General features: G+C 41.3%; 1 protein-coding gene across 8 annotated transcripts in view; it reads right to left on the bottom strand.

Moving 5' to 3' along the window:
• The window catches only part of LOC138964957 (plasma membrane calcium-transporting ATPase 2-like), a 155305-nt gene that overhangs the window by 70116 nt on the left and 72672 nt on the right, over window positions 1-12517 (bottom strand). For 6 of the 8 annotated variants that reach the window (XM_070337049.1, XM_070337050.1, XM_070337047.1 and 3 more), the window contains 5 exons: window positions 11604-11783; window positions 8898-9167; window positions 4185-4310; window positions 2783-2935; window positions 39-74 (listed from right to left, as the gene is read on the bottom strand). In XM_070337049.1, coding sequence (XP_070193150.1) covers window positions 39-74; window positions 2783-2935; window positions 4185-4310; window positions 8898-9167; window positions 11604-11783 — 765 coding nt within the window. The remainder of the gene's footprint in view (window positions 1-38; window positions 75-2782; window positions 2936-4184; window positions 4311-8897; window positions 9168-11603; window positions 11784-12517) is intronic. The other 2 variants (XM_070337053.1, XM_070337055.1) reach the window with 1 other exon arrangement.

The raw sequence follows: 12517 nt of genomic DNA, 5'->3' as shown, positions 1-12517 counted from the left end.
TTTGGCAGTATAAAGATGGTAGTTGGAGGTGAACTTACATGGCTCAGCCGGTCCAAGATTGTTTTTGCGGAGTCCTGAAAGTTAGAGTTTAAATGGCACAATATGAAGTCATTAGTATAAGCGGTTTCTTAATACAAAGGACGAATGTACAGGGGGGTTGGGGGGTAAAACGGTTGCACTGAAATGTGAGATGAAGATGTTGCTAAACCTGTTAAAGCCAGAAACAGACAATCTGCCTGGTACATTTACAGGCTGGGGTTAACAGAACTTAACTTCTCCCTCAATTTTTAGATGACATGCCCCAGCCACCCGAATCAATGATGTAGGCTGTTGGTGTCCTCATCTTCTACCTGTTCCATAATACTAGAGGTAAACATATTTTCCTGTTTTTGAAATGTGAAAAAAAAACTGAAACCCCCACTCCAGTTTAAAAAAAAAGAAGTTTTTTTAGTCTGATTTACCAGATTTAAAGGAAAATAAAAACTACCTCTAAAATCCATTTCCTTCCTTCTGTTACCTACATATTTCAACGAGTAAACAAAAACTCCATGAATTTATTTTTCTTGCTTTACCCTCGGCCTCTCCTTCTTTAAACAAAATCACGTTTGCTTAAAAACATGCAATCTAGCGGTTCCATGACCAGGCAGATTGCCAAAGATCCATAGACAGAATATGATTTGGGGGAGAATACTCCAGATCTGGACGAAAAAAAGAAAATGACAGTCAGCCGAAAAAAATGCTTCACAAACTTGTCTCAGAGTACTGCACGCCACACTGGCTACAAACATTGCAAAAAACACAGTCAGTGTAGTAATAGCAAAGTAGGTGGCAAGGGGCCAGGGTGTAGTGGGGAGTGAGGGGCGTGGCTACTGTACCTTTTACAGCCACTAGTCGCACGCCATGTGCTTCCAACACAATGACAGCCATGGAAAGAGCAAACCACCATTTTCAGCATCACAGTTACAAATTTAGTCATTCGGTTCATGGACAATTAGTCTGAACGTACAGGATTTGTCTTCAGAATGTATCTCTGTTTGGTCAAACTTTTCTGAAGTTTTTATAAGACATAATTATGATACATTGTGCCGAAATTTACCGACAGGGCTCTCTGCTGCACAGACAATGTATGAAGGAATGGACAGAACAGTTTTAATATGCATGATGATTTACAGATGCATGCATGCCAGTAGCATTTTGTTTTATTTACAAGCGCGCAGCACGTTCTTCTGAGGGAACTTCGTTTTGGACCACAAACATCAGTGGGATAGAAACAACTCCTTTGTTCCTTCTCTCTTTGTTCTGGCAGTTTTGATCTTCTATATGCTACACTGATTACTAGTCTTCACGCTCTGCTAATTCACACCAATATGCATGACAAACTGCACCAATACATCACATCTGAGAAAAAATACTGTAATCCAAATGCTAGACTAGGCAGACAGTAATCTGCATTCAGTTCTAAACTATATGTTCTATTTTTAAAGGGAGAATGTTCTACAAAAACACAAACACATGCTGCTGTCAGTCAGTCAACGAAAAAAGTATATCTCTGTATCTAAACAAGAAAGGTACAGCGTACATCTCAATCTTCTCAATAAAAAACTATTATCCTTAAAATTACAGCCTGTTTCTGTTTTCAAACAACCAAGGTATTAAGTGGCCCTACTGGATTTTCAATGACAACTAAAGGACAAGCATGTTTTGAACCAACAAATCTATCTCCGAATGATCTATCCAACAGCAACCAAACGGAAGCAATGTGGTACTTTTGATAGCTAAATTGGTTAACATAATCATCACTACAAATCCAACACCTTCAACTCAATCTTGATTATATACTGTAATGTAACGGGTACAAATCACTTGAACATATCTGAACGAATATGGATATTATTTGCATAATTACCATTGGCTGCTCCTGTGGGAATAATGGTCAATATAGTATCAATTGAGCTGCAGATAAACACAAGTGGCAAGGCCGGATATGCTTATGAATGTCAAACTAGGTTTTGTCTTAAAGGAAGGAAAAATCCATCCAGCAAATTCTTTTGTAGCAAACTGTGCAATGAAAAAAAAAGTTTAAAAAATGTAACGCATGCAAATTGAAAAAAACAAAAAACTTCAGACAATTGGAGAAAAAACAATTTCATACAACTCTTGATATGTTGCCTCCAATTGAGGTCTACCGAATGACGTATCACAACGTGCGCGGTCGTCCTTGGCGGTCAAGAAAGCCGCGGGCGCTGCCGCGATCGTTGCGCAGACGACACTTCTAGACCGCCAATATTTTTTGTGCGCATCACGTGCTCCACATAAATCGGCCGGAAACGAAGCAATTGGGAAACCTGGATACTAGAAAACGTGTATGGGAGAGGGCTAGGTGGGGTGGGGGACGAGCACTGAATATGTTCAACCATGTTGCATATTTGGGCTTTATGATGACAATTAATTTTAAAACTTTCATTTCAAATTCACCTGCTAACATACATATATATGTGTGCTTTCAAACATTTACACTAAACCCGACAACACTGAGCATTGTCCACATTAGGGAATGCAGTCAGATAGTTCAACACTCACAAAATGTCATCAATGCATCAAGATTCCCAGGTGCATGCCATCAAACTCTGAGGGCAGCGGAACAAACGTTAGGTTTCTTTTCTTTTGTTTACACTAAGACCATGACTCATGAGAACTTTAAGCGTGCATGCGTAGAAAGTTCAGATAGGGTGGGTGCAAAATCTTGTCGAGCTTTTAAGTGCGTGAGTGGTGAGACAGTTACCGGCTTCAGAGTTATCCTCATCCTTCTTCTGCTTCGCCTTCTTCTCGTACTCCTCATCACTGGTGTTGAGAAGGGCAAAGATGATGCCAGTCTGAGAGTTGACTCCCACAGCAGTGACCAGCATCTTACCGCTGCCCTCCATGACGTGTGTGCCTGACAACATCATGTTGGAGTTAGACCACACTTGTGCACAACCACACAAAAAGTTTTGGCAATAACTGTCAGCAGGTCAGTGAATTATGACTGCAAAACACTGCAGAAAACAACTACTAGTGAACTATTCACTACCAGTCACCAATAGTAGCAGTGTTTACAATAATCAGTGTTAGTGTTACTTAAACCCTCAAATGAAGTCACCTAAAGAAGTTCAGATTTACTATCAAAGCTAGCTTTTTGAAACAACACTCATAGAAATTGAAACTTATGCCAGGAGTCATGTGCATCTTGTCTCCAAGGAGCTGGACAGTGCAGGGCGTCAGTCAACACACGCACACTTTCTTCTTCTTCTTCTTCGTTCATGGGCTTAGACTCCCACGTTCACTCATGTTTTTAGCACCAGTCGATTTTTACGTGTATGACCGTTTGTACCCCGCCATTCAGGCAGCATACGCCGATTTCGGGGGAGGCATGCTGGGTATTTTCGTGTTTCTATAACCCACCGAACTCTGACATGGATTACAGGATCTTTTCATTGCGCACTTGGTCTTGTGCTTGCGTGTACACACGAAGGGGGTTAAGTCACTAGCAGGTCTGCACATAAGTTGACCTGGGAGATCAGAAAAATCTCCACTCTTAACCCCAGGTGGCAGCGACCGGGATTCGAACTCACGACCTCCCGATTAGGAGGCCGACGTCTTACCACCACGCCACTGCGCCCGTCAGGCACACTTTCAAGCAACACACATTTCTGTCAGATCATCAATCAAATGACAGAGATCAACACTATCCCTCAGGCCTTTTACATCCCCTCTTATCGCTTCCTCTCACATCATTTCATTCACGTTTTCATTACTGTATTGTCCCATCACTCGGACATTCTGGTCGCTTTCTTTCCCAGTGGAAAGCTAGCAGCAATAGAGTTGCGCTACCCAGGTGTGTGCGTGTTAAGGTGCAATCAGCCGTCTGCACTTCTGTCAGAATGACTGAGATCATTTATGTGCCACAGTGGTGACATTGGGGTGGGATATGGATACCGCCTCGTGAGTTTGCACATTACATTGACTCGGGCCGGGACAATTCCAACCCTTGTTTGACCCGCTGATCACAAGTCCAGTGGTCTAGCAACTGAGCTACCAGGCCATCCATCCCCATCCATTAAAACGCCAAGGCCTTTTGTAACATCACCAGAAGTCTCCTTCACTCACATATCCAAAATGAAAAACTCTCAAGACATGAAACTCACCTGATAATAGCATGGGGTCTGAGTTTTCTCCTTTTTTGACATGATCAGATTCTCCCGTCAATGAACTTTCGTCTATTTTTAAATCATTACTTTGGATAAGTACACCATCTGCTGGTAAAAGATCACCTGCAATCAAAAAAGAAACAGTGACTTAGTTAACAAAAAAACACTGGCATTATTGGATTTTGTTGCCATCACCACACAAAAGGGACATCTGCAGCTATGCACACGTTTAAATAGATCATACACTATACAGTAATAGTTGTGTGGCAAGAACAAAAATCAGTATTTGTTCATATGTATATGGCTCTGACAGTCTGAGTCTTATCATGAATACACTAAGTGTTACACAACAGTCCAAATATAAATTAATAAACTATGTCTCGACTTGTATTTCTCTCTCTCTCGACTGTACACAGAGATAAGAACAGCCTCGCTTTCACCTAGATCCTGCCTAAAAACAATGTTCAGACCTCATGTTCAGACTCGGCGTAATAATACCGAAAGGACTACTTTTTAGCGGTCAAGTTCAGTCGTCCGCATATTCGAAAGTGAAAAAAAGATGAAACGTTTTGCTACAGTATCGGAGGATGAACTGTCGAAGAAGAAAAAGAATCTCGTGCCAACCACTACGCAGAAGACCATCCGAGTTGTCCAGAAGAAGTTCTGAAACACGTCACGTTCCAAATCAAAAGACGACATTCTATTCTCTTACGTCACTATTCTTGGTTTACGGTACCATTCGGCGGCTTTGCTACGAGTATGCCATAGTCTTGGTTGGCCGAGACCTTGAGGTGGAATGCGAGTGATTAGGTTGATTTTGCTCGGAGAAGTGGTCCGTGTTCAAGGAAGTTTCTTTCTTCTTTGAAAACAAAAACCCTAAGACCAGTGAATGTCGAGATATATATGTTAATTGGATCTGTGATCCAAACATGCCTTTTGGTCAATCTCGATGGCAGTTTATTCCACTCGCCCTACGGGCTTGTGGAATAAACTTCCATCTCGATTGACCAAAAGCCATGTTTGGATCACAGATCCAATTAACGTATAATGTTTGTATTGTGTTCAGAGCTTGGTATAACGATAAAGACAAGGAGTGTTCCTGCCCTTATAACGATTCAAGTATCGCAAGAGTACGGGTTCACACAGAAAAACAGTGCAATCATACAGTGTTGTCGTCTGCTTTCAACCAGATGTTGCGACCGGACATGACGCAACTAAGTGGAAAACTTCGTTTACGTACTAAAATTAGCGCTTTGCTCGCTCTTTGCAAAGAGCGATCCCTAAGATGGCTCATGAAATGCATCGTTCCTAACTTTCGTTACGCTCTTAGCTATTCGCTCTTAGGGCCCTATTCCTATGAACGCCAAAGAGCGACAAACAGGAACAGAGATAGCCTGTTATATTGTTTAAACAAATACATTGAACTCAAGTTGATAAATTCGCCAAGGGTTTTCTTACTAAGATGTAAAGAAGTTCTGTTGACTGTTCCATGCTTTGTACTTAATTGCAATTAACAATTAATATCTTAGGACATATTCAATAAAATAAAAAAACTACCACAATCAATATTTTTAAGGCCGAGCAACAGCCACTTTTTGTTGAATTTTGCGTCCTTCTTTCATGCAAACGTACTCAGCAGAAATTCCAGTTTTTTGATATCAGGATCACCAAAATCAAGCCCGTTATTTCACCCAACAGCTAAAACAAACAACCTGGCAGACGTGAGTTTCATATGCGGATATTCCATCTTTGAAAGAGATTGGTCAAACATTCTCTGTTAGTGTTATTACCTAGAACAGCTGCAGGTGAATACATTATGACCAATTTTAAACCTGCAGCTTCAGTAGTTTTTCAGCGATTAGCTGGAGGGTGGAGACACTTTTGGGTACTTTAAAAATTAATTTTTTTACAGAAATCTATTATTTTCAAAAAGGATTGGTACTAGGTCTAAAAATGGGCATGAATGTGTGTTGTTATGCTTTTTTGCTTAAAGTACATCAAAATATTGCCAAAATATGTGCAAACAGACTTAAGTGTAGCAATTTAGAATTGTTTGCAATTTTCAGCGTAGTAAATGGTGTTTAAGAGTAGCATTTTCTCAAATGTATTCCCACATCCGCATTTATACCATATATTGCACAAGAATAGACATTTTAATAAAGTTTTATGAGATTGCAGGAACATAAAATGACAATTAGAGAGTATCTGCGGTGCCACTTTTCAGTGTAGACGATGTTTTATAACCCGTTTTGTGACCGCCATACGGAGGGGGAAGCAGAAATAAGTACCAGGACTCGCATAAAAAAGGTTAAAAAAAAGGGAACTGTTGCATGCTTGTGATTATTTGTTTAAGTGTAGCTATCAATACCATGGCGTAGCAGCTTAGCAATTGCTCTTAAAACGTAGCATGCTAAGCTCAAAGCGTAGCAGTTGGCAGCTCTGTGCAAACTGTTTTAATTTTCCTTAAGGAGACAGGTTTTAAACAGGAAAACAGATGAACATTTGACCCTGCAGCAGGAATTGACTACTTTCCCTCACAAGAGCAGAAGGCGATTTTCCCCCAAAACTGCACACAAGTTGCTTCCCTTGTACAACCATCCTGACCAATAAAATGTGGTTATCTGACACCAAACGCTAAATGTACAACAAAATTTAGTGCTTTGAACAAATACAAGCTGCCACATGTGTTCCTTGGATTGTGCTAGTGTTATCATTAGTTTTAATAAAATATACAGCCTTTATTTTTTCTGGTATAAAATGCTTCAGCGAAGGTGGTAAGCAGCTACTTAAAATGATTTTGAAATGTTTATTCTAAAGGTTTTCCCTGAATTATTATCGCACTCATGACCAATTACGGGAAAGTTTTTAAAATGGTATGAAATTGCAGGGAGAAGTTCAGTTATCTTTTGAAGTAGGTTTTTGTTTGAAGTTTCTCGTCTCTTATTATGGATTGAACAAGTGATGGTGTTTCAACTAAGTGTCCCCCCCCCCCCCCCTCTCTCTCTCTCTCTTCAATTTTGATACGCAGCTACTTTCTCTCTCTCATTCTTTTATTAAGTTATTAAGGATTGAACCAGTGATGGTATTTGAACCAGTGATGGTGTTCCAAGTGTTTCCCCTCTCTTCAATTCTGACACGCAGCTAAAAAAATATAATTAAAAAAACCAATCAAAATGACCAAAGCAGTAAAACATCCGTTAAAATATTTAACTTGATGCACACACAACTTGTTATGATGTCCTCTGCTTTATAAGTTTTAACCAAACCATGTCATTCTTACAGTAGAGCTACATTGAGTCAGGGATCACATTCAGTGATTCTCTCTTATCATTGTTTCAATTAAATCAATGCTTGAATTACAGCTGGACTAAATTACACTATTAGTTATCAGGTCCAGGCAGACTACAATAGCGATTACACAGGTTTTGTTCCTCATTGAAGCTCCTGTGAGCACAGATCCCTGACTGTTGGACTTGTTTTGGTGTGTGTTTGAAGTCTCTGAAAATATTTCACAAAAAGAAGCATAACTAATTATAGTTTCCTTGTTCTTCTTTTGGGTAACATCTTATGAAGCAGTGAAGTTTGGTTTATAGAGTATAGGGCTTGTATCTGTAGCCAAAGTTTATTTTTTGTCATCAGCTTCTAAAGTGCATGTTTGTGTGTTTGATGTGTGTGCCTTCCTGCCACTTATTTCTCTACACATATGATGTGGACACACATTTGTGAACTCTTATACACATTGAAAGGGTCAGCACATCTTCCTGTGTCATTTTTCTCAGACACATGTCCAAGCATATCCCAGTTCATCTGTAGACAACACACACGAATTTTGCTGGTCTTCCTCACATGGTTCACTGGTATCCATACAGCACTGTTAAGGTGTCACACCAAACTAGATTCCACTTAGTATTTCATCCTGTGAATACCCTGAATTTACTGAAGACAAGTTTACAGCAGGATCACAACTGAGTCATAGTCGAAGTTTCAAAATCCTGTAATTGGTGACAGTGAAGCTTCCAATGATGTTTTGTAGATCAAGTGGTTAACACCTGTAGCTCCTTCACAATTTGTGTCCATGAACGCACACACATATAATCCATTGAAGAAAGAGATCAAGTGGCTCAGAACACAGCGTAGGAATTATGTATCGTAGATGTTATTGTCAGAACAGGTAGAACATCCAGCTTCAGATAATCCAAGCAGTGTGCACACTTCCACCAGGAAATAAGCACCAAGGTAAGTTCCAAAGCCATGTTGAAAGAATCTTGTACACATTTTCTACCTTATGATCAATGTCTCAGTGTGTTTCAACTAACGTACCGGGTACACTTGCTGTCTCCGTCATACTCTGTAGTTCAGAACACTGCTTGTGTTTCAAGCCATTCATATGCTGAAATGTAGATCTGTCAAACGCTGTGTCAAGCAGCTACTTATAACTGCTTGGAGGTATCCATGAAGACAGAATTCCACTTTATGCTCTCATACTGAAGCTAGCTGCAGTTGCCTCTCCTATGCTAAATACTTACCAACAACCTTGCCCTCATACATAGGAACCAGCTTTTTAATACCAAGCACAGCTGGACAGACTTATGTCAGAAACTAAACAAAACCAAAAAATTGAAAGAAAGAAACTCCTGGAGAGGTGACGAATCCTGAATGCCTGCACACAAAAAAAAGCATCCAATTCCTCGAAGCCCAGCTCAAACTCACCATATTTAACTTGGGCAATGTCGCCAACTAAAATCTCGCTCACTGGGATCTGATGCAGCTCTCCATTGCGAATCACAGAAAACCTATGTTCATGCTCAATTTTGCTCTGGAGTCCACGGAATTGCTTCTCCTTGCTCCAGTCATTGAAAGCTGTAACTAGCACCACCACGGCCACAGCAACCAGGATGGCCAAGCCATCTATCCAGCCAACTTTCTCCTCTAAGCTGCTGTCCGCTTTGGCTCTGTAGCTTTCGTCCTCAGACTCCACCTCTGCACACACAGGAAAAACAATGCATATTAGCTGAGGTTTCATCATGTGGTCTTACGAAATGATAAACAAGAGAACCTGGGAGCAAATACTGTTTCGGTTTAGCCTCTTCTTCGTTCATAGGCTGAAACTACCACGTCACTCTTGTTTTTTGCACGAGTGGATTTTTACGTGTATGAACGTTTTCACACCGCCATTCAGACAGCCATACGTCGCTTTCGGGGAAGCACGCTGGGTATTTTTGTGTTTCTATAACCCACCAAATCTGACATGGATTACAGGATCTTTTCCGTGCGCACTTGGTCTTGATGTGCTTGCGTGTACACACGAAGGGGGATAAGGCACTAGCAGGTCTGCACATAAGTTGACCTGGGAGATTGCAAAAATCTCCACCCTTAACCCACCAGGTGGCCGTAGCCGGGATTTCCACTCACGACCTTCCGATTAGGAGGCCGATGTCTTATCCACTAAACCACTGCGTCCATCCTTCGGTTTCTGTTTAATCAGCCTACGTATGAGGTGTCTGAGAGCACCACCGCACAGAGCCATTCTGCGGGCATCATAGCAAAGAGAAAGAGGGACATTTTTCTCGGAGTCTCGAGGCAGATGCCAGACAGTAATACTTGATCTCAAGAATGTAACCTCTGAACCAAATGGGAATGAATGAATGAGCTAACTAGTACACCTTGCTGGTTGCTATCATTCATGATCATTTGCCTTTTTTGTGTTGATATATTTCCCGCAAATATTACTTGAAAGTAGACTTTTGGATTTCATTTTTTTCCCCTTCATTCAGGAACACCCCCCCCCCCCCCCCCCCCCCCCCTGACTAAAATACTCTGTAATAGTAGACTTCTAGATTTGCCTCCTTCCCCCTTTCAGAAAAAAATGCAAACTCCCTGAGGCAAGTTAAGGGGAATGACCAGGATTCATCAATTAAGCATTGGCGTGGCCAAAAACAGGATATGAAAGTCCGTCTGATGCCAGTAGCAACAGGGTAACTCTGTAGCTCTACTGAATTTTCCAGTGCAAAATCCCCCCCACTAGCACATAAGCAGGCATCCGAGATGAGAGTAGGAAAATGTCAAAGCATCACTGTCATCCCTCCAGTGAGCAGTGGAAGTAAATGGTTAGCTGCACCAGCAGTCTCTGGTGCTAAACAGATGGCTACAAAATCAATCTATCTGACTACCTGCTGCATGAGCCATAGCTGCTGCTGCCAGGCTACCCCTGAGAGCTAGCATTTTGCTCTTCTCAAATGGATCTGGTACTAACGGACAATTTTCTAGTGTTTTCAACTAGTGTGGCCATAAAATCAGCAAAGGCGCATGATATGTGATGTTCTCTACAAGTACAAGATCAGAGAATCTTAAGCAATTTACTGTCAACATCTGCAAAACTAAAACACCAGCCAGGGTCAACTGGATTACAAAGCTTACTCTTCCGCCCAGTCTTAAATTCATTTCAATGTCAAAGCCCCTCCTTTCTATTTCTGCACACCACATTAAGGCAACACACGCAGAAAGGGATTTTATATGTGTATCATACAAATTAAGGCAACACACCCAGAAATACATTCCATGTTCGTATCATACACATTAAAGACAGTACACTTAAGGTGCCATTTTGGAAAGTTTTCTGACGATTTGGATCTTAACAAGTTCAAGGGCCATTCCCTGTACTGTAATTTAGACACACCTGCGATGATTTGCTCAAAACCGCTCCAAAACTATGCCAAAGTGAATTTTAATCAGCGAGTGGTTTGCTTCGCCCAGCTTTCCTGTCAGGAGCCGGATTCTGTTAGTCATCAAAAATTTGTTCGTCCTCATAGCTACCCATTCGTCAAAGCAGATTAAGGCTGTTGGCTTGAGAAAGTCAAACCTACAGTCTAGCAAACGCATGCATATTCCGTGCCAAACAGGGCTAAAACACTTTGCACAATATAAACAAACACACAGGCGAATATCACGGTCTGAAATGACTACTAAACACAGCATCCACATATAAAAAATAGAACGCTCAAACACTAATTCAAAGACCCTCCCTGTTTGTGATGTCATCTATTCAACGCCCAAAACGAACTCTGTAGCTCTGGGCTCAATTTCAGATCTGTATCTCTAGGAATAGCGCATGAAATACTCAGGCGTGAAAGGTAGGACAAAATTTATGACTGGCTCAAAAACGCATCACAGTGAGAACTACAATCTGGGATTCCCACTCAAAACACAGCTGTTTTCTATTTGAGTAACTCAGCACTCAAACATTTATTTAAAGGTATTCCTGGAGCGAGGTCACGTAATCACAAACCCCAATCGGAACTGTATAACTCTTGGGGCAATGAGAGACAGTTTTCTTGTTAGACATCATCACTTTAAGCCAGAGAGACATTTTATGTTTGTCTCATGCGACAGCCAACCATCACCAGTGAGTTCCCTCACCTTCTGAATCTCCCTTGTAGAAGGACAAGCCCAGTGAGATGACAGCAGCCACAATCAGGATGAGCAGAGTGACATCTTGCAGAGCTTCCCACACCAACTGCAGGAAAGTCTTGGGAGGTTTGGGGGGTATCACGTTTGTTCCAAACACCAGCTCCCGATCTGCCGTGTCACCGGTCAAACCTGAAGACATAAAATGACAGATGAAAAACCCAGAATCTACAAGCATGTGAGGGGAGAACAGGTTGTCTCATCTGGGTAATATATTTTCTTTCTATAAATGTGAAGTATGAGACTCATAAACAAGAGGAACAGAAAAGAGATAAGATAGTAAGAACAGGGAGGTGGGTTTGGTCTCACATGTGTGCATGTGTGTAGGGGGAGGATTGTTCTAACATAAATGAGCAAAGTATCTTTTTTGATGTGGAGAGAGAGGGGGGGGGGGGAATCAGGCAGGGTATGAGGGACCCTTTTACACTTAAACAGGCAAGAAAGGAATGGAAGTACAGACCACACAAAGTTTACAACAAAATACAACAATTACATGTAGAGTCAACACTCATATAAAACACAGTAGTAATTTATGCTTAAAGCCATTCTTCTTCTTCTTCTTGTCGATCACTCAGATGGAAACGCCGGTTCTCCGCCGTGCGCTGTAGGTCGTCCAGACTGCCATAGAGCTTAGCCATTCTAAAAACAGGGCTAAAGAATCCAAAGCATAATGAGGATAGTTGCCCTGTACAGGGATTTCCTCAGTATTATGAGTATACCACGAAGAAGAAGAAGCAGCTAACTGGTACCTCTGAACACCCAGCAACCAATGACCTATCTCATTCTAAATTTATCCTGTGGCTAGTCTCCTGGGAGAGAGACCTGTGTGATATCTGGTACTTGCTGTCTGCATTATTCATACAAGG

The sequence above is a fragment of the Littorina saxatilis genome, linkage group LG4 (assembly GCF_037325665.1).
Source record: "Littorina saxatilis isolate snail1 linkage group LG4, US_GU_Lsax_2.0, whole genome shotgun sequence".
Classification (NCBI taxonomy): domain Eukaryota; kingdom Metazoa; phylum Mollusca; class Gastropoda; order Littorinimorpha; family Littorinidae; genus Littorina; species Littorina saxatilis.
The sequence above is the reverse complement of the archived record's forward strand: the minus strand, read 5'-3'. Positions and strand labels throughout refer to the sequence as shown.